Source organism: Lutjanus erythropterus, chromosome 13 (genome assembly GCF_056507025.1).
Source record: "Lutjanus erythropterus isolate fLutEry1 chromosome 13, fLutEry1.hap2, whole genome shotgun sequence".
NCBI lineage: Eukaryota > Metazoa > Chordata > Actinopteri > Lutjaniformes > Lutjanidae > Lutjanus > Lutjanus erythropterus.
Window position 1 is genome coordinate 23850097 of NC_139329.1, and position 23104 is coordinate 23873200.

General features: G+C 41.4%; 1 protein-coding gene across 2 annotated transcripts in view; it reads left to right on the plus strand.

Annotated features, from left to right (window-relative positions):
* syt7a (synaptotagmin VIIa) overlaps positions 1-22817 on the plus strand; it is a 113006-nt gene extending 90189 nt beyond the window's left edge. For both annotated transcript variants that reach the window (XM_084734725.1, XM_084734724.1), the window contains 6 exons: positions 9640-9742; positions 14858-15125; positions 17710-17879; positions 18218-18332; positions 18968-19167; positions 20539-22817. In XM_084734725.1, coding sequence (XP_084590851.1) covers positions 9640-9742; positions 14858-15125; positions 17710-17879; positions 18218-18332; positions 18968-19167; positions 20539-20643 — 961 coding nt within the window. In that variant the 3' untranslated portion in view covers positions 20644-22817. The remainder of the gene's footprint in view (positions 1-9639; positions 9743-14857; positions 15126-17709; positions 17880-18217; positions 18333-18967; positions 19168-20538) is intronic.
* Positions 22818-23104: the final 287 nt, after the last annotated feature.

Below are 23104 nucleotides of genomic sequence, written 5' to 3' on the forward strand. Positions count from 1 at the left end.
CAGGAGCGGGACTCACCTCGATTAATGTTGATTGAGTGCATTGTGGTATTTTATAGATTAACCTGAGGTTCATTTAATATCTTTCAGTCAAAACATAATGACTGGCAGCTTACAATCTGTGAACAATAGAGAAGCAGGAAGTAAAAAAACACCCTCTCTTTAGTCAGGTCCTGTGTGTCTCTCTCCTGACTGTAAACCAATTCCACTTAAGCCACTTATTATTTTGTTTGTTTCATGATAGATTACAAATTCAAATGTCTAATAAATGATTTAGCCACACTTTAATTGGATGCTAAATTTAGAGGCTCAAACAAACATTATAAGTCCACGGTGTATTAGAAATGCAAGGTGTAAGCTTGCTGGGAGTATATCATTCCCCGTGGTGTTAGTGCTGACTTCACAGATGTCTGACCATGATTTAATCAATCACACTCTTGGCATGTTGCTCATTCTAAACGGGGCTCTCGAGCCGGCCGCGAGCTCGAGACAAAGCCACGCTTTCATTCGTCTCCCTGACTCTTCCACACCCCTTGTATAGCCATATCATCGCAGTGTGTGCATTTACATCAAACACGTCCTTCATGGAGCCATCACTCATCTCCATACCTGCATCGCTCATGTTATACTCCATGAATCTATTCAACTAAATTGATCGTCTGGGAAGCGTGTCGCTGGCAGATTATTTCAGCCAAACATGAAGCCTCTGAAGTTAATGCGAAAAGTTTATGTGATTCTCAAATGTTGACGTCATCAGTGCTGACATAAAGGTGAAATCTCTCCACTCGTGATGAATACCGAACTGATATGTGGTGGCTGACATTAATGAAACAACCAGTGGTTAAAAAGTAACTAAGTATATTTACTGGAGCACTTTACTGTTTGACAGGTATAGATAAATAGTTACTGTAGTGATTTTACATAAAAAAACAGATTATTTTTTATAGATTGTTTAAAAATAAACCAGTGGTTCCCAGTGTTTTTGGCTTATGACCCCCCCTGAAGAGCAGATCTCTGTCAGGCAACAGATGGTGAAGCACTTACTGCAATGCCATCACAACTGCCAGATGCAAAGTTTTGAACAGAACAGAATTAAGCTTTTTGTGTGGTATAGCATAGCATATTGAAAATTTTCTTATCTAGATGTATGGAAAGCTTTTAATGAAGTGTTTTTGTGTAGTACAATCTCAGTTGTCTTGAAGATGCAAATAATTGTTTAATTGTATTCAAACTGAGTGTCTTGAGTTCATAAAAATGCAATAAAGAAACAATAAAAAGGACGATAAGGCCAAACTTCTCAGTTTAAACAATTTTATTTATTTAAAACATTTTGTTATTAATTTAAAACATTACAAGCAATCAGGTGACTTTACAACAATGTAATAGATAAAATCTACAGTTTGGGGGAAGGAACTGTACAAAATTTACACTTGATGTTGCCTATTCATAAGTCAGAGCCTGTAGGTCCCAGTGGGAGTTATGGCTGTTGAGAAGGTTAATGGTTTGGCATAAAACTGATTACATCGCCACCAGTAACTGAAATTAATTCCAAATAGTAACCAATATCATGATCAATTTTTCATGTTCATTAAAGACCAAAACATCAAGGTTCTGGCAACGTTCAGAACTGAGTGAGTTACATCAAGTTTGGAGTAAAGTCTGCATCTGCCAGTAAACTTTGTATTTGTTTACTAGTGGACCATACCAATATGGTGACCACAGTGTCTAAATGGAGCTTTGTCATATTTCAGGTATTTATTATCGTTGTTATGGTGCATTTCATTCACCTCGGAGGTTGGAAGTTGCAGGTGGGAATGATGTCACACCCAGGTTGACCACATTCCTGTACAAGAAGTCAGAAAAAAAACTTGATAAATCTGTGTTTTGTGTACACAAACACAAAAGACTGTGTATACGACTGATTGGATGAAAAAATAATGAAAAAGACTTTCCATTTACCCAGTGGGACTGATTTAATGAGCCACAAAAGACAGAAGCGCTAATCAGCAGCTTTCACTACTGTTGATACATGGGGGAGCCATGTTGGATTTTGATGTAGATCTTCTGAGTCGTAAATCCCACTTCAGGAGGTGTTTCAATTGAAATTTAATTGAAAATTTTGCATTTAAAGAAGTATTAAAGGCACAAACAGGAAATATTATCCAATATTTCACCAAAAACAAAGAGAAGTTAAAAAAAAAATACAAATACAAATACATTTGTGTAGCAGAGCTTAATTTTTTCTTCTTTCCACCCCATTTATCATCTCACAACCCCTCAGATTTATCATGTGACCTAACCCTTAAATTGGGAACCACTGGACTAAACTGCGTAACTGGCTCAGCCTCTTCCAGCTACAACAATAAAATGCTGCTTACACACTGTTGCATCAGTATTAACAATGTAGTAATGTCCTGTATTGCTGGTTATTTTGTAAGTACATTTTGCTGGCTATACTTCTGTACTTTAACTTAAGTAGGAGTATAAATGCAGGAATTTTTCATGGTCTCATTGTTATTTTTACTTAATTAAAAGGTCTGTGCTTCTTCCACCACTGAAAACAACAATACTCCCGGCCTCGCACTACAGTTAGCATAAATAATCATGTTAATAGGAGCATATATGTAAAGCACTCGACAAGTAACAACAAAGAGGCTTTTCATTTACCCTTCAGCTGTTTGTTTACGCTTCATTGTTGCTTGGCCATATAGTGGAAGGCAAGCCAGACAAAGACACTACTCTTATCCCCACTGGCCATGAGAAGGTGTTATAGTGCGTGATATTCATTACGCTCCTTCACTGACCTTGTGTGCGCAATCGCTGGATGAAAGTGTGCCACGTGGCCATTTGTTTATGAAGTGACTGACAGTTTCAACTGCACCAGAGAGCCGCTGATAGAGACTTTCAAGCCAAGGTTGACAGAGAGGAGAGGGAGGGAAGGTTAGTGGAGGACCTTGGTTGGATTATAAAGTTGTGTTTTGCTTTGTTTCTGGACCCACACACGCTGAGATGTATATATACTGTAGGTTGTAGATGGTCGGAAGCTTAATTAGGATGTTGGAGTGCCTTGTTAATGCCTCATTGGTCCCCACTCATTCCATTCTGTTGCGATTCAGTGAACCTATACTGTAGGTTCTCCTCCAGTGTTGCTATAAAGAGAAGCCACAATCCCCGAGAGCTTTGAATCTAGATCTCTCTCTGAGCTGCACGCCAACAGGCCAATGAGGACGCCGGTTCGGGACAGAGGAGGCGGGACACATCCTTGTGCTACATTAACATTCAATCCACTTGCCCGTGGTCTTTCAATTATTCATCCATGCATGTTACATCATTCTATGTAAGCCAGTGGAGTTACTTCTTCTTTTAGAATACATCTGCAGATATTGATAAATATAGATGCATACGCTGCCTCGAAGACGGTGATGCGCTCTGCGATTCTCCCTCTGAGTGTCTGTTAATTGCCAAGTGGGCTATATAATATTGCTTCATAATTTATGAGCTTATTACATTGCTTAACTTGACATGAAAGACAGATGCAGCGTATGGCGGTTATGACCTTTTACCTAAATCAATATAAACGGTTGCTTATTTAACGTCATGACTGTGTGTTTGTGCTCTAACTGCATTAGTCGGAGGAGGAGGAGGAGGAGGAGGAGGACGGGTTTAATCTTTATGTGTGTGTGTGTTTTCAGGCTAATGTAATGTCAGGTCATTCTGAGGTCATGCACATGTGTAGGTTTTTAGGTGATAAGTTCAGGTCTTGTTTTCTCAGCTAACAAGAAGAACTACTGTTATAATGCTTCCAGATGATAAAATCTGTTATGTGTGTTGGTACATAAACATGTAAATTGATTATGCTATGCTCGGCTAGTCTGACACAGTGCTCCTCCTGTGACAGGGGCTTTACAGGCCTGGCTAATCAGCGGAGTCTTCAGGGGTTCTGGTTAAGACTGTCCCCGAGGCGTTGACTCCCTGTGGCCACCACGCTCATCCAGGCATCACAAGGGGAATGTTGAGATGCATTCAGCTACGTGCTAAGAGAGGGGGAAAAGTAGATAGCACTAAGGCGGAAAAAAGAAGTCACAAAGAGAGGAGGAGGAGGAGGAGGAGGAGGAGGAGGAGGAGGAGGAGGGAAGTGCATTCATACATACATCCATCCATATGTCAGGGGAGGATGAGAAAAAATTCAGGGTACAAATCCATCTTCGCTCTATGAGAGAAGTAGGAGAGAGTACTTATTGTACCCTGCACATCCATGCGTTATGCAGGGCCGAAGGCAGCACTCTAGCCAGCAGCAGGTACATGCTGGTACACATGCTCATCTCATACATACAGATAGACGGATGGCGGTTGGGGAGATGAGCTATTTGCAGCATTAACCTGGGACCCCTGTGTCCTGCCTCAGAACAGGTGGCACATCTGCAGCAGCCTCCACCTCAGAGGCAATCTTTGAATTTAATCGGCATTCAAAACATTTGGTGTGCTCGTGTTTGGAGTTTCAGCGGATGTTTAAAATGTTTTGATGATTTCACGTTGCTGAAATTCCCTGGAATGATAGGTTAGTTATTTTAATTGAGCTCTGAGACATGAATGCTAAATTGCAGGGAGTATTGGGAGGCCATAAAGGGAAGCAGGGCTCAACTGTTACACAGTGGATAAGGTAGACACTAAGCTCCTCTTTGGATTCCAGAGTAATCATGTTTGCAGTGCTTTACTGTATTGCAGTCAAAAGGGCAACTTCCTACTTGCACAATGTAATGTGACATATATCCGTTTTATAAGCTGCACATCTGTTTACTTCCTTAATGTTACCTTTGCCTCTAAATGTTTAGAGCAAATTATCAAAATTATTAAACAAATTAGTGCTTTGTGACACATTGATGTTATAACATTGAAAAGAGTGTGTCCAGTTGAGCACCGATTGCATCCAGTTACTCACATACCAAATGCAAGCCTAAGCTAATATTGGATCATAATTTTGTGTGCTTGCGGATGAACCTCATTTATGGTTATTAATTTTGAAAAACACCCACTGACAAGTCCCTGACTTAATAGTGGCAGACAATGTCCACTGTGACTCATTTGGAAAGTACCTAGAACCTCAGATTGCCAGCCACCAGTATGTTTGGACTGAGGTGAAATGGTCAAACGTAGGATGAGACTCTTCAGAGCCTCAAAATAGTATAAAAGAAGTGTGTGTCTCTCTATTCAGTCTGACCCCGGGATCAACTTGAGTTTGTTGGTGTTGCTGTCTGGGGGAACACAATAAACTCTTTGCAGCTGACTTTGTTCCTCTCCAGTGAGCTTTATTTTTTGTCATCATTTTTGAATCATCAAGACCTTTGAAATCAAAGTTTTATCAGAGTTTTATTAAGTGTTGTGGCACTGAGCCCAGATCGCTTTGGCCCATTTTCAAGGTTTTTATGTCACAACACTAACTGTAGAAAGTGAAGTAAGCAACTGAAGGATGAAAAATTAGAAGGTTTGGAGGTGAAGGTGATATTATTGTAGCGCTAAAAAGAAGTAAACAGATGTACCGCTTGTAACACGGATGCATCACACCACATTGTCGAGTAGAGAATAGCTGGCCAAGTTAAAAGCAGTATTAGTTAAAAAATCTGAAATACAGCTTCTAATGAAATTTAAATAGACATAAATCAGGCTAAAGATCAACATTTGGCTTCCACTGAATTGTCTTGTGGTTTTCTATTTCCATTTGGAGTTCAGTGAAAGAAGCAGCTACACAGAAGGCAGCGTTTAGCACCTCCCTTGTTGCTTCTTCCTGAAATGGGATTTCAGTAAATGATGCTATTTTAGACTCATTTCCAGTTCCAACGTGCAGGAAGCAATTAGTTAACAGCGAAAGCATCCATATTTATACGTGGCAGCAGCAGCAGAATGTTTGGTCGTAGCCTGAGAAGTGAAGCAGCAGGGATGACTGGCTGACTCCGGTGTGAATGTACATGTGTTTCATGTGGATGATGAGTTACGTAAGCAGCGCCACGCCTCACTGCTGTGGTTCTGACTGTGTATGATCCTGGGAAGAAGTGTGCTGTGGCCCCTGAAGAATGATAGATCTAGTGGGCGGCTATGAAATTGAGCATAGACATTGAAATACATCACTTCATGGTCTCAGGCGAGCGTGTTTGTTTGAGTGTGACATGTTTGCAGAGGGGTGGGGAAAGAATGGAAAAAAAAAAAAAAAGAAACAAGGGGGCTGGGTTGGGCTTTCTTTCTCGCGTCTCTCTCCAGCCTAGAAGTGGAGTGTCTTTCCCCCCTTCCCCCTCTCTTCGAGCTGCTGGCCCTCGGTCAGGTAACAAAAACAGGATAGTATCACAGGACGGTGAAACCCAAAGTGGCCCCGCCTGCCTCCATATGTCTGTTCATGTGAATGTGTGTGTCTGCGAGGCTCTCACCCGTACCTGTCATATATCCTATACCTTTATCTTCTTTGTTCTCAGTGTGTTTGCCTGTTTGCTGCACCCCTCTAAACACACCCTTTCCCCTTGCGCCCACTCCCTACAACCTCTTGTCACACACACCCCAAACCCCCATATGTATGGTCTGTGTTTCTAGAGCCGTTGCTATGCCAACAGCCCACTTTCTGTGCCTTAGCTGTGGGAGACTCTGATCTGAACTGAGTCCACTCTGCCTCCCACTGGTTACTGTAGACAACTGCAGGCTTTAAAGCATCAATTTCCACATCAAACCCCCAAGGGGTCAGACAGGAAAAGCATTGGCACCAGAATGTAGCAGTTGTAGAATTACCATCTGCCTCAATTAATATTGCTTTTTTAGAAATTAAATAAACCAAATCTTCATGTTCAATTTATGATATACTGTATGATGTGCAGGAAGTATCTTATTCTCTGCAACAAATCCGCAGCCCCAGCCGCTTTGTTTAAACAGCCTGGAGGCAGTGCTGGAGCTGGAGGACCACCTCAGGTGCTGTAGAGCAGGGCTGATAGAAAGGCCATTTCCCATAGCCGCACTAGCTACTTACCTGGGAATGCACTGAACCCCTGAATGAAGCATGAAGGAGAATGAATAATTGAAGACGTTCACTCCCCCATTGATAGTTGGGAGGCGGAGGAGGAGGGAGGTGCCGTCCGTTACTTCAAACCCTAAGTCTCTCTCCATGAGCAGATCCTCAGATCTTGAGTTAGTGTGTTTTACCCAGCCTTTTCCTCTCCTCTCAATTTCATTGCCTGCAGTTTAGAGAAGCAAATAAACAAACAAACAGGCCCCTGAAAATGCAATTACCTCCCTTGGCAACTAATACGACTAACACCAATTGATGAATATTCCCTTCCCTTCTCGAAATGGTTAACATCCCTCCTTCCCCCCCGTCTCGCTCTGGTTCCTTTGCTGGTTCAAGTGATTGTCTGTTTGCTTGTCTTGTTTGCTTGCTTTTTCTGTCTGTCTATTTGTCAGTATATTTTCCCCCCCGGTTCTGTCCTTGTCTTCTGCAAAAATGTACACATTATTGCATTCAACATCAATTCTCATCCAAATTTGCTGTTTTTAGCGCCCAAACCATGAAAAAAACAACATACATTCTCTCAGTGAAAAGCTCGACAGAGAATGCTGGCCAGACAGACAGACTTTCTATGGGCTCCTTGTTTTCTGCCTGTCCAAGGCATTGCCTTCACTCTCTGAGTGACACCTACTTGCATATATTATATATGCACATGTAGCCAATGCCAGTTTGTGCTTTGGCCCCTGTGTCCCCCGGTCCACACTTTTAGAGTGTTGCTTAATGGTTGGAAATTCAGGTTAGAGTCAAAATTAACTCATATAATTTATAGTTATTAGTTCATCTCTACCAACGCCCTCTTTTGTGACACTCTAAATGTGCATTTCCTATGTTCTTACTATTTGTCCCTTTTTGTGTTTTCGATGATATTATATTTTTGTATGGTATATCTTCGCCTTATTTCTCTTTCATACTATATTTCATCTTTATTTTGAGCTCTCCACTTAAAGAGCGATCGTTCTTGCTCCTCTTTTTCCTGGTGATCAATTGTATTTATTGTCTTTTTCTTTTCTTCTTTGTGCTCTCTTTCTCCCTTTAGCATGTCCGCTCCCTTTGTCTCCTGTTAGAGATATTGTGTGTGCATAGCTCTTTATTATTTTTTGTCTCTCTTATTTTTCGATACTTATCAGACTGACCAAACTAAGCCTCTCTTGTGTTTCCAGGCTTTCCTTCCTTCATTCCCTATCTTTTCTTGCAGCTCTGTTTTTTCTCTCTATAATGTGCTGGTGTTTGTAACGATCTCACTCTCTGTTTGGTTTTTTGGTTTTTGTAACCTCACTGTTCATGCTATTAATACTTGCTATCTCTTCTTATACAGATAAATAATTTTTTCAGCTTGCTTTTCTATTTCTTACATTCCTTGTTGAACCTTCTATCTTATCTACAGTCTTTATGATTTCTGTCCGGTGTGTGTTTGTGTGTCTGCATCCTCTCTGTGTTTGCTCATTTCTTTTCTTCTTTCTCTACGTGTCTCTGTTCTTGTTTTTCTTCTCTACTTACTGTTTGTTTACTGCCTAACAGTGTTTCAGTGTTCGGCCGCTCCATGTGCCTTGACCAGTCATCTATGGAGTGATGTGTGTCCAATGTGTCACATTGCATTGGCCAGGACTTTTGCATTTGGCTCTTTCTTGTTCTCATTCTTTCTTTAATCTCATAATATTTATTCTCTTTTTAGTTTCTTTTAAATCTTATTTGCTGTTCTTTTTCTTTACTCTTTGTGATTCTTCTTGTTTTCATGATGTATGAACATAGAGGTTTCTCTCCCAGAATGTTTGTCCCACTTTAACGTTATGTTTCCAACAATCCTCATGTGAAGGAACTAAGATTAACATCTATTAACATTTGTACCTAAGTACCAGCTCTGCCATGGGAGATCTCTGCTCTCTCTTTTATGTTTTTCCTAATATTTTTTGTGTTGTTGATTCTTAATAACTGAGAGATTTAAACACACAAACACTTAAAAGCTGTTCAACATCTGTCCTGTTAAACGTCTGGTCGTCTACATGTTGCTATACATGTCTGTCTACTGTCAATATAGTGACGTCATGTTGCTATACATGTCATTATACATGTGTGTCTCTCGTTAATGTCTGTAGAGGGAATACGGGTTGATCTTTAACTCTATGGGGACTGGAGATAATAAATTGGTTTCTATTAATTTAAAATTTAGAGCTTCTGTTTTGTGTTCTGTCTGAAAATGTCTGTTTGTTTACTTGGTGGAGGTAACTTTCTTGTTAGAGACATGGATGTTTGCCACACTGGACATATGTATAGTCATCTCAGATTCCAAGTTTCATCAAACACAACTCACCACATCAAATGTCCTCAGTTCTGGCGCCCACCGTTAATCTGTGGAATCTTTGGCAGATTTTATTTGGCTTCGCTCACGATAGCTAGAGAAAGCAACAATCGTCTCTGAAGCGACATCTATCCAAAGCAAACTTGGACCCAATTGGTTGTCTCAGATAGGCGGTTTTCAAGCGCCAAACAGGTGGAGGTTGGACTCCCCGTGTGCTCAGACATTCTCTCTTTCTGGAGACGAGTTAGCTTCTCAGCACGTGTCCTCGCCGCCTTCCCTGCGGGTCAACCTGTGTTTTTGCTTGCAGGGGCAACAAGCCAGCTAACAGCCCCAAGGGCCAACCCCCTGATGCTGACGGCCACTCCTCCGTCACCGACCTGGCCAACTCTCTCACTGGAGACATGGTGATGGTAAGACTCTCTATTCCACCACACATCCATCCCACTGGTATCTGTATGCTAATGAATCTCAATCTGTACTATACTGCTAAAAGTATGTGGACACATTTGTCTACTCCTAGTTCCAATTAAAGGCTATGTCAGCTCAAAATCTGTTTAAATGTTTTTTATCATTAGTATTGTGTGATGTGTCACCTATACACCAGTATCTGGCCCAACAATGACATAAAAGATTGTTTTGTAAATATTCTCTGGTAATTTTAATTTCCAGAGTTTGCCTTTTTTGGAAAATGATTAGAACTGTTGATGACTCATTCTGCACCGAGGGGCGTGCACTAAATTCCCATCTACTGAAATACTGAAGCAGTGGAGCGTGGAAGGAAAATACATCCATTCACCAGAGCAGACTTCAGTGTTTCTTGGGGCCTGGTCTCACTGTACAAAAGCACATCTTTATAACTTTATTCAGTGATTTGGGTGAAACTGGATCATATTTAAGGAGAAAATATACCCAAAATCGCAAACAGGCCATCCAGCATTAGCTGTCTGGCATATATGCCACTCTACAAATGCAAAATGACATCCTAGAAACTCTTGCGCTTGGAGCAAGACCAGAAAAGATGGCTCGTCTCTCAATACTTCCTGACTTCCTCATGTTATCTGTGGCACCAAGCCACACTGATTCCTCCTAAAAAAGGTGTATAAAGCAAATGTTACTGAAACGGTAGTAAATAGCAAATTTGCTTGGGACTACTTTTTGGCTGTGAATAGTTGGTGATTATGGAGCCAGACTGATGTATGTGGGATTGACTCAAAACAAGCCTATGTGTCCAGGACCATTCATTCAAGTGAAAGAGCTGACACTATTGTTAGATGTCTCTTATTGTCCAAAGAAAATCACAGGAATGTAGCATCCTCTTCTGCTGCAGTGGAAAAAGCCCATTTCTTCCATTTTCTGAGGAAGGTTGCTCCTCTATAAATTCATCCTTTCCATCACAAATATTTCCACACGCTTCTTGAGGCTTAAAAGACCATGTGATGTGATGTGATGTGATTGCGTTTTTACTAGTAATAAACACCATCGCCATCATCATCATCATCATTAGGGACTTCATATCCCTTAAAACTAAACATATTCTTGCCCAGAATGTTTGAATTGTGGGACGTGTCCAAAAAATTTGGGAGTAATTGGCATTCATGTGCCTGCACTGTCTCTAGCACTGCTTTTGGGACTGGGATGGTTTAATTTTAGCGTGGGCTGTGATCAACAAACGGACCACAATTTTCCAACAAAATTTTCTCCACTTTTTTGAGTTTGTGGATGATTGCTGTGTACTCCACAATGAACACCAATCCATCTGTGATACTGAACTTGTTTATGGGTTTTAATAGTTTTTGGCAAAGAAGTGAGCACAGAGGAATAAGATATATCAGGCTTTGGCTACACAGAGAATTTTTAGTAGGATAAATTTGTTGTTGTTTTTAGCTTTTGTTGACAGCATGAAAAAAATATAATTTCTCCAGACTTATTCATGAAAGGAATCACTTCTATAAGTTTTGGACCATTGGGAGACTGAAAAGAAACAGATTACAGTGGCTCAAAGGCTACAATTTATAGATTTTTTTAGTCTTTAGTATGGATCAAGTTCCAAAAACATTGGATTCCAAATGCACTGTAAACAGTTTTTGTCTGTTAAATTCCATGTCGACAGTTTATAAAGCAGGGTTTCTCTTTTTAATATAGAATATTTAACATTTTCAGAATTAAAATGTCTAAAAATGACTAGACAGATGTTATATATTTTGTTGAGTTGTCTGCTTACATTAACCCAAACCAACCAAGTTCAAATTCAGAAAATTACATAATTTTAGTCAGGTAACGGCACATTTATTTTGGGCGCCTGTTGCCAGAACTTCTGGGGAAACACAGGACACATTAGGGTGAGGAAGGAAGTTGCTGAACGTGACTAAACGTAACGTGATTGCAGTGCTGGTTGTATAACCAATAATGAAGACACCAACTCCCATGATCCCCTGCTACTTCTCAATGTCATCAAGCTGCGTCTTTTGTTATTGTTTTGACATGAGAGACCCCTAGCAGCATAAATTACTTGCTGTGCGTCAACAAAACAGATAGGGAGTGCTGCATTGGATCAAAAAAGTATTGTTTGTGATATGAAAATGAAAAATCAGGTGGTTTTCAAGGATACGGCCAGTAGTAAGGGACAAACAATGATTTTCAAGATCAAAATCAGAGTGCCTCAGTTTTTTTCCTGACTGCCAATCATTACCTTGAACTGAACATTACACCCACCAGCAAGCTGGACAGTCATTGTTTGTCTTATTTCTCTCTTACATGCTGTGCATTTAAAGTTGTAATCTCAAAGTGCCTCTTTTCTCAGACTTTAGCTCTGTCCAGAGCTACAGAAGCAGCTGTTTTCACAGGCTGAGTAGTTCACTTCATTATGAGTCAACTGACCTTGAGGTGACAGTTACAGTTTTGTGTGAAAGAACTTCACTAGCCTGCACAGAGTCCTGACCTCAACTCCATCCAACACCTTTGGTGATGAATCAGAATGCCAACTGTGAGCCAGGCTTCATTCCAAAATCAGTGGCTGACATCATTAATGCTCTTGTGGCTGAATGGAAGCAAATCCCCCCCAACAGCTTTACAAAACCTGCAACTGGAATCATATTAATGCCTGTGGTCTTGGAAAGAAATGTCAAAGATACAAAAAATTAATTGAATTCACATTCATGAAACAAAATAAAACAATGTACAGTTATTTACATATATACATATATACATAAGCACCTTTACACACAGGAAATAATTCTCTAGTGTAGTTTTTAAGTTTGCAACAATTTGCAAACAGCAGCAACAATATGGTTGGTATCAGTGTAAACACAGAGTCAACCTCCTGCTGGAGTCTTGCTGTCAGCTCAGAGTGTGATCTGCCCATCAAGTGCTACAGGATGCGGGATGTTGTAGAGCAGGTTTATGTAAAATATGGCCTGAGTTGCATTTTGTCCATTTCATTTTCCTGACTGGAAAGTTCATTCTTGGTTATCATGACTCTTATCCCCACTCACTTCCACTCCTCCTGCAGAGGTCTGCAGCGGTGCGTCCAGCTGATCTGACTGTGTGGTTGAAAGAAGCTGTGTACATTGTTGATTGTCCCAGTATCCACTGCTCTTTTATCTATACCTTGTGCTTGCTTTTCTAGTGCCTATGAGTGTATGAGTGTCACAGATGATGCATATTTCAGCAGTAAAGCCAAAAAAATACATTAAGGTTGCCATAGCAAAAGATATATATGTCCACATACTTTTGGCAATATACTACATGAGGCAATTCATAGCCACCAGGTGGGATTAGTGTTGCCGAGTCATCCTCCATGCACAGGTTGATTTTAGAGCTGCACACGGTAATAACGGAGCCATAATAGAAAAAAACACACACACACACTGGCAGTTCCCACAGTGGCAATCAAGCGAGACAAGCCATCCAAGGTGACTCACACTGTTTGATAAATTAGACTTGGAATATTTCACACTTGCTCTGCCTGTCAGTTCTAAAACCCATATTGACAGAATCTGAGCGAGTGAGGCTTTGTCACTTTGAAATTGAAGCTCTGGCCTGAAGCACTGAAATCAACAGTTTCAGGTGGAGTGTTTGCATTCAGACCAGACAACCAGCCAAGTCTCTTTTAAAGTGTCAGTGGAGGCTCCTGCACAAAGTGGTCTTATGAACTGCCGGTTGTCTTATCTCCTCAAAGTCTTCAAATGCCTTATCCCAATCCATACTTCTGTTAGAGAGAAAACAATAAAAGGCAGAGACAGAGGCACTATTACAAATAAAGGTGCTAGGACCATATAAGGTTCCCCATAGGAAGACCCTTTTGGTTCCTGGTACAACCTTTATGGTAGAACAACTGGAACTCTTTCAAAGGGTTTTACAGAGAACTCAACATAAAGGGTTATACTCAGCTGCGAAAGTTTCTACAGAGAACCCTTCTATGGTGTAATGGTTCCACCCCGAACCATCTCTGGGGCTCTTTCCATAGCCGTATCAAGAACCATTTTATATTCCAGTGGATTCATAGAGAACTCACCCAAGCGGCTCTACTGAGAACCCTTTTATAGGCCAAACATTTAATCTAGAACCCACCCAGGGGGTTCCGCTGAGAAATCTTTTACAATACCAATGTTTAATCTATAACCCCCTCCCACAGGCCCTACTGAAACCCCTTTTATATCCCAAGGGTTTCATCTAGAGCCCACCCAGGGGGTTCTACTGAGAACCCTAGGAGTTCTATGAAGAACCACATTGAGTTCAACACAGAACACAGAACGCATGTGAAGTGAACAGATTAATGGGATTCCAGAAAAATTTTAATATTTGAGGGTAAGGATCTTTTAACATCCAGACTTTCAACAAACCTTGAGGAATTCTTTCTTCCAAAAAGGTTTTTTTTAAAATCTTTTAATGAAAAGGATTCTTAATGGAACTGAAAAAACTTTTCTAGAAAAAAGGACAAGCAAATGGTTCTGGGTGGAACCTCAGTCCTTTTGGAAGAACCATTTTGACACCCTTGTTTTGAACGGTGCAGGTGGAGTCATTGGGATAGAAGAAGTGATGGTAAATACAAGAGCAGAATGCCAACCTTGAGCTTCAGATCTCTCCATGTCCCTCATGCATTGCCCTGTCTCTCTGTCTCCTACTCATTCTGCTTGTCTCTCCATCCCTCTCTCTGTCTATCAGATAGCGGCCTTTTAGTGCACAGCAGTGATAAAGCAGTCTGTGGCTGTGAGAGAGAATGGGTGGTCTTAAGCTCCTCTATCTTCAATCTGAGCACCTCCTGCCTCTTAAGAACATTAGAAAGGAAATAAAACTCTCTCAGTCTTCTTAATGTCAGACCAATCTCTGCCTTTGAGCAGCTGTTTGAGTACGCCGTGATGGAAATGCAGCTCTAAAGTCTCCTCCCCTCACAGCTTCTCTCTGTCACGGTCTGTGTGCACGTGCTCGTATCAAAGAAAGTGTGTGCCCTTGAACTGAACTTAGCATTGAGTGGCTGACGCTGCTGCTGCTTGTGTATGTATTTATTTGCGTTTGTTGTCCCGCAGCTGTCTCCAGGTTCGGAGGATGATGACGGAGAAGGGCCCATCAGCGAGAAGCTGGGCCGGATCCAGTTCAGCATAGGCTACAGCTTCCAGAACACGACCCTCACCGTCAAAGTGCTCAGGGGACAGGAGCTCCCGGCCAAGGACTTCTCCGGCACTTCCGACCCGTTCGTCAAAATCTACCTGCTGCCTGACAAGAAGCACAAGCTGGAGACCAAGGTCAAGAGGAAGAACCTCAACCCCCACTGGAACGAAACCTTCCTGTTTGAGGGTCGGTGATATTTACATTCAGCTGCTCATTAAACAACTGTTGCAAAAGGCGTTTTTCACAGCACCTATAGTTACATGAAATATTTAGGTGAACACGGGTGTTACCAGTGATACTGAGTAATGTTGCATGTCATTTAATGTAGCAGAGCCATTCAAATGAGCCAACATACACAACAGAAGCACCCTGACTCTGACGTGAATGGATCCCTGTGTTTACCCTGTTATTTCATGTCAAAATGACTGCTGTGAAGAAGGTCTGCATGTTTTCTCCTTACATTTTGTCATGCTGCCTTAAAAGATGATTTTTCACACTAAAACCTCTGAAAACTTGGTTTAAAATCCTATGTATATTCCAGTTACACTAAATGTTAATGACTGTACGAGCAGCAGTCAAAATTAAAGTTAAAAATATATTTATATGATTAACAGTTTAACACTGAACACTGAACTTGATAATCTGCTTCATGAGGACTGCATGGGTGTGGTTTTCGTCAGTAACATAAAAAAAACCCAGACTGATATTCTGAAATATTACTTTTACTTTTCTGTTTAATATTTATGATTAAACAATGTCAGTTTTAACAACGTGAACCACAGTTAAAACAGAAATCATAAAAGTACCTTGCATCTCAATAAATCAAAAGAAAAACAAGCCACACTTTCTGTCTTTTAAGGTATTTGATTCAAATATTTCTGAAGCAGTACATGACATTCCCTTTTACCAGCTGAGCCCTGAACACCTTGAACCAGTGAGAACAGTATGTACAAAAGCAGAACTACGGCAAACTCTCAGGGGAAATGACCAAACTATTCAAACTTTTTTTTTTTTTTTTTTTTAAAAAAAGGGGTATTTTCTCAATCAATTTTGCCCTATTTGATGAGTGAGTCTTTCTGTTAGATAAGATTCCCCTTCCCCCCTATATAGGTAGTACATGTATACAATATAGTACACAAATAGTTTGTTTGGAACATAATGTGTCTGATATATGTCTAAAAAAACAACATATGCATTAAAATAAAGAAGGCATCTACTCCCTCTGCTTCATTAAAAATTCCAGACTCTATGACTATGCAATTTTTTTTTTCTGATGCCTGCTATACTACTCTAAAGTCCATTGTCACTGTGTGTACACTGGCAGCTTCATGTTTCTACATCACACTTACATAAGTTGCAAATTGGACCAGGATAGAGAAACAGCGCAATTAAGTCCTGTCCACACTGGAAGGAAAAACAATTCATTGCTCTCAATTGATTTGTATTGCATGAAGGTGACTCCTTGTCATTTCCGTCTGCCAGCAAACAAGAGAAAAATGTCCAAAAGCTGCAGTGTGGTGGGATGAGCAACTAACAGGGTAAAGAACCCAGAACTAAGTATTTTATCAGCTGCTGAAGATGAGGCTAAGAAACCATGATAGCCCCGGTTTAGATCTTTGTTGGGTTAAATAATTACACTTACCAGGTGATCTGATCAGATAGCTGTAAATATCACAGTGGAATCATTTCTCCAAGGAAACCAAGGTCAAGAGAAGAAACACTGAGATATATAGACAATACTGAGTCTGTCAATATAACTTCCCCTCTAATAAACATAGGATAGCTAACTACAGTCCCTCTGCAAGTGTTTCAGCCAACCCTTGGTTGCTTACTGTGGCGCCAATCATTTTCCTCTCTGTTGCACTCTGTCCCTATTGACTTCCAAACTAGTTATGATGTCACAAATCATGCCCGCTGGTCCACCCCTTAAAATCTGATCTTCAGTGAGCACAGAGGACCTGTTCACCTTCAGCGGATGAATGTGAAAACAGTCTTCCAGTGTCAAACTTTGCACATACATCATTCTGCACAGTGAAGCTGAAATATACAACTGTAGGAGCAGGAAGACAAACACTTTTTTGAGTGGTGGGTCTTTAAGCTAAGTTCACCAGCCTCATATTTAACAGACAGATATATGAGACATCAGTCTTTTCATCTAACTCTCCGCCATTTCACTGAAGTTTGTATCATTGTTTTATTAAGCGTGCATGGCAGTGAGAAAGAGTTGTTTCTCTGTGCAACAAAAGCATTGTGGGAGTTGTGTGAAATTTCTCAAACAAGGTGTGAAATTAGAACAATATTTTTGCATTGACAAAACCTCCAGCTCCACAACCTACAGACATTTTCTTAAAAAATAACATTCTTGAGAACTGCAGACTGCAGATGTTTAGTATTAGCCGTGCAGAGAGCAGTGAAGTGTCTCACCACTATATGATCGGAATTAGTTTCATTATGAACATTGTGCTCGGATGACTGCGCAATGGTAAAATAGCCAAAATAATGTCCAAATGGCTCTGACCCTCCAAAATTAGAACAATAGTCGATGCTCTTGAAAAATAAATGAGACAGTCTTTGTGACTGGAGTATAATGATCCCTCTCAGTCATTTGAGAGAGCGCTGGCTTGTCCTGCAGTTTTTGAAAATGCACTTTGGCCTTTGCCAAAGTCCTCCCTGTTAGCTCTGCCCTTTCAGTACTGTCAAGAATATGTTGTAACTTAGCTCTCACCTCAGCTTATGTGTTTCTGTCTCTATTTTTTTTTTTTTTTTTTAGGTTTCCCCTATGAGAAAGTGCGAGAGCGCACTCTATATCTTCAGGTGTTGGACTATGACCGCTTCAGCAGGAATGACCCCATTGGAGAGGTGTCAATCCCCCTTAACAAGGTGGAACTGGGCCAGATAAAGACCTTCTGGAAGGAGCTCAAGCCCTGCAGTGATGGCAGTGTAAGAGAGGGAAGAGGGAGGCCATCTGGCTGAATGATGACAAATGCAGCGTTTTCATTCAGATGTTGTAATTACTGTTTTATTAAAACAAGTGTGAGGGCATTTGTTGACTTCTTTCAGCATGTGAGCTTGATTGACGTAATTTTAGGGTGAGCAACAGGCTCGGCTAAGCCAGTCTGGTCACTGGACCATCTGTGTTAGAGCAGACAAGGCAGTGATGTAAGATTACACAACAAGCTAGTGAGTAATCTGGAGTTTGATATTCCCTGATGAAACATGATATTAGACTGGGTGATTCATACTCCTACTGGGTGTGTTTGTGTGTGTGTGTTCCTCAGGGGAGACGAGGAGACCTGCTGGTGTCTCTCTGCTATAATCCCACTGCCAACACCATCACTGTGAACATCATCAAAGCGCGCAATCTCAAAGCCATGGATATCGGGGGCACCTCAGGTAGAGAATCCACTGTGTTTGTTTAGTCTTTCCTCTGTCTAACCCCATGCTCGCCGGTCTGAAGCCCTCCTCGTGACATTGGAAGCTCTGCGGCTTCACATGCAGCTACGTCTCCACGTTCAAACATTTACTGACCTGTCCGTACAGAGGACGCTGGCCGTCTGGCTCCTGAGCCGGGTCGTGCCGTAGATAGCTGTGGCAGCAAGGTGACATTACATCAAGCCTTCTCTCTTTCCTGTTCTGTATATCTATGAGGATCTTCAGCCTCGCAGCCAAATCTGTGTCAGCTCAGTCTGCTGCGAGATTTTAAAGTATCAGGTCTCTTTTGTAAAATTCCTGCTTCCTGCAGCAGTAGGAGCCACGTCTGTTAGTATTACAGAATATGATAATGCTCCAGAATTGGTAGTACAAATCCCAGGCCCTATTTCCATAAATACTTCCTCATTTGTATGTTTCCTAGCTCAGGGGATAAGTTGACCTTGAGCTCAAACTAGGTATCTGCTTCCCTGCTGCCTTCCCTGACTTTAACAATTAGGAGGGTAATTGCAAACCTGACCCTAAAAATCACCTTGCATGGGCATCTTCATCCTCACGCTCATGTAAACTGCTGAGCTCTGCTTGTGTCCACCTTGCAGATCCATATGTGAAGGTGTGGCTGATGCACAAGGACAAACGTGTAGAGAAGAAGAAGACAGTGACGATGAAGCGCTGTCTGAACCCTGTCTTCAACGAGTCCTTCCCCTTCGACGTGCCCGCTCATGTGCTGAGGGAGACCACCATCATCATCACCGTCATGGACAAGGACAGGCTCAGCCGCAATGATGTTATCGGCAAGGTAGTGTTTCTCGCTGCTTTTTGTGTTGTTGCTCTTGTTTTACAACATATAAGCACCTTCAGTTCCTGGTTATATAAATGTGTCTTTGAAAAACATTGCTGTCCCCAATGTGACCACAGCAACAACAGAAAAGACAGGAAAACCAAATTAGAGGTAAGTGTACACCAGCAGTGGACAAACAAATCAGTGATTCTTGGAGCGACACTGACTTGGTGATCTGTTCAGGAGCCAGTAAAGCAAAAAGTAAGCAAAACTAACTATAGTATTCTTAATCAAGTTTGAACCCACCGTGACATCACCCATTGGTTTGTGGATGACTGTTTTGAGGCCTTGAGTTTGGCATTATGGGGGTCACAATTTTGTTTTTTGCAACCAGAGCATCTGCAGTACCGAAAAGAGTTTGGAGCTGGTGGCCAGTACTTGGTTTTGGTTTGTCTATTCGGCTGGAAAAAACAGTGGCCTGTCTGGCTACAAAGTTACTTGTATTACAGCTAAACACTTTATGCAAGAAATAGGTAATACAGGAGCAGAATCTTGATTCATATTTGACCAACACTGTCTGGTTTGACAGTTTGATCTGAGTTTCATTAGGGCCCTGTGTGTTGCACTGGATGGACTCATTGAGAATGAATTGTCAATAACAGAGTAGCCCCGCCTGAAACCATACCCTGCTTTCTCGTCTATTTTACTCTAAATGGGACCATAATTTAATTTTTAAATGAATATCATTCTGTAAAGAAAAGGACTTCAAACTAGCGATTGAGACCATAAATCAATTAGGAAACAGTTTACTGAGGTCATAAATAAAGAGAAAAGTAGGGTTTTATTGTAATAGGACAATAGGGCTTCTTTTTAAAACTGTCGAGTCGCCTCCTGCTGGTCATGAGAAAGAATGCAGGTTTAAAGCACTTCTGCATTGGCTTCACTCTTCAATCCTGGAAGCTCTGTCCACTATTTACTATTTTCACACAGTATATGTTATTAAATCATAGTGCTAACCGTGTCCTTGTTCGATATTTTGGGAAATGCATGTATACTCATTCACTATCTGGTGAAGACTCTGCCCAAAGGTCACGAAATCCGTCTATCAGTACCTCTAAAACTCACTAATTAACACCTTACGCCTAGTTTGTTGAACCGTGCAAAGCTTGAAGTGTGAAAACAACTAAACTGTTTAACGGGAGGTCATGTGCCGGACTATTTCTTGGCTGGGAGCAGTTGCCTGGCAACCAGTTGAGACACCAGCCAAGAAATAGACTTCATTGATTAAAGCTCTAGCAATGTTACATATTCCATGACTGAAGAGGGTTATAGATTATTTTAGTCTCCATCATCATCCCTTCTCTACTTCTTCTTTTTCTCCTCTCTCAGATCTACCTATCGTGGAAGAGTGGACCAGCGGAGGTGAAGCACTGGAAAGACATGCTCGCTCGGCCGCGTACTAACGTCGCCCAGTGGCACGCTCTCAAGGCCTGATCGCACCGCCCAGCTCCCTCCATGGCCCCTTCCCGTCTCCTACTCCCCCCTCCTACTCCTACTCCTCCTCCTTCCCCTCCTCCCACTCCCGTCCTTATGCACAAGACTGACTTGCTGCCAGGCTGCGAAACACGGGTACAATTAGCCATCTGCTCTCTTAAACCTTTAAACTCTTTTTCTCTCTTCTTTCAAAATTCCTCTCCGACTCCTCTCTTCCTCTTCCTCTTCTTCTTCTTCTTCTGTTCCCTCCTCTTCATTGTCTTAATTTTTTCTGTGCCCCCCCGCCCACTTTGCCAATGGTCCCCCTGTTTCTGACTGTCTGTACGTCTGTCTGTCCTTATGCACTTTGCCTGTGGAGGTCTGATGTTCAGTTTCTTTGTCGACCCCTTGGTTCTGAACTGCACTGCAGCCCCTGACCCATTTAAGGTGCCAGTCCCGTGGGATCACAGAGAATCTTAAGTAACGATCTTAACTCATATAATCCTATTGTATGACTATTCCAGGTACACAATACTATACAGTATGTACTGTATGTACATGTACATATTACTATATTAGGCGTCTAGATTGGCAGAATTCCCCTTATACACATGACTAGTATACAGTATGTTATCCATAGCTTGTCTGCCATCTCTTCATTTGTCTCCTCATCCTTGTCATCCATCTCAAGTGTATAATATCCTCCCTCTTTTTGCTCCAAAATGGTTTAATGTTCAGCTGAAGTTGTCGAAAGCAATCAATACTTGGTTGTGTGATGAGACTGGCTGAACTCGAGATGGAATTGTTGATACTGCTGTCTCTTCTTTTTTCTCCTCCTCCTCCTCTCTGCTCTTCTTTATTTTCCTTATTGTTCCCTCTTTCTCTTCCCCGGCACAATATTAGTGAATTACCACCACCACGAACAACAACCACTTCTTTCTGGACCTTCTCCCCGCCCCTCCACCCCCCTCAGCCCCCCCAACCCGCCCTCCACCCCCTCTTGTCGTCTGTGTGCTGTGGGTGCTGTGCTGTAGCTCCAAACAAAAATAGAGATTAAAAAAATAAATATATAAAACTGAACTTTCCGATGCTGGGAAAGCGGGAACACGATAAACTCGGTGAAATGGATCGCTCCTGATTTTTCCAGACAAAAAAGCCCTGACATGGAGAGAGAAAAAAGAAGATGATGAAGAAAAAAAAAAAAAAACACCCCCAAATGAATCTCCCCGTGATACGATGATGTCATTTTTCACAGCATCACCAACTGAAGAAACCAATTTAAAATCTTCATCCGATGTTAACGATGAAAACAGAAGCAAAAAGTCTGTCTGTTTATCGATGCTATGAATTCTTTGTGCTGCCCTGTGCTCTTGTTTTGTGCTGATGTGGGGGGTCGACCTCCACGGTACGGTGTGCCTGTTGCTGTGCGTCTGTGTGTGTGTGTTCACAGGAGCAACACAATCCAGACTCGGCAGAAATCTTCTTCTCTTTTCTCTTTCTCATCTTGCGCTCTTCTTGCTCTTCTTACTGCCATTGTTTCCCCATCCTCCTTTACTGCCCTGCCTTCTGAACGAGGGCACGGGGAAGTTCTATCTGCACTTTTTGAAAATGTAATAACAATAATAATGATGATGATAGTTTTGATGATGATTATAGTACTGGTGAAAATTAAGGGAGGAGTATCTGGAAGGGTGAGCAGCAGTTGGGGAGAGGAGACATCTGCTCTGTGATTTCAGGGTGTGGAAACCAAGTGGAGGACACAGAGGATGGATGTAGGGCTCTCATCCTCCTCGTTTTGTCCTTCTTTGTTCCCTCAATTTACCTGTGTACATGGATGTGTGTATTTGTGTGTGTGTGTGTGTTTTTATGTCAACTACCAGGCTCCTGGTGGCAATCTGCTTGTGTCTGAAATGTCAGGCATGGATGGAGAGATCAAACTTGTCTGCTTGTCACACGGAGGCCGGCCAGCGCCACAGTGCTGTTACACAGCGTGTTGATCAGCGAGCATGGCCAGAGCTCGGTCACACTTTATTTTACAGTACACTAGTAAGACATTACAAGCTGTACTTTGTATCAAATTAGACATAAACTAAAGCCATGTTCTTTATTAGACATTAAACAAATACAACTAAACCCTAATTAAAAACTATAAACCCAACAGTACACTAATTAGACACGCCAAACCTTAGTTTGTATCAAATTAGATATGTTTATTAGCCAGTATTAGATCCTTTATTAGAGCCTTATTAGGCTTTATTAGAGTATAAATTGATGCATTAAAAGAACTGTACTGTAAATTTAAGTCTATCATGTCCCACTCTTAGTCACTTATTAGACTTTATAGAGGTACTTGAAACTAAAGCATATCGTTGCCAACTGCTACTCTTACTAGGCTTTATTAGCACGTAATTTGTGACAAATTACAACAGCATTGTATTATAAATTAAAGAGAAATCATATATCTACCACTTCCTCATTTAAA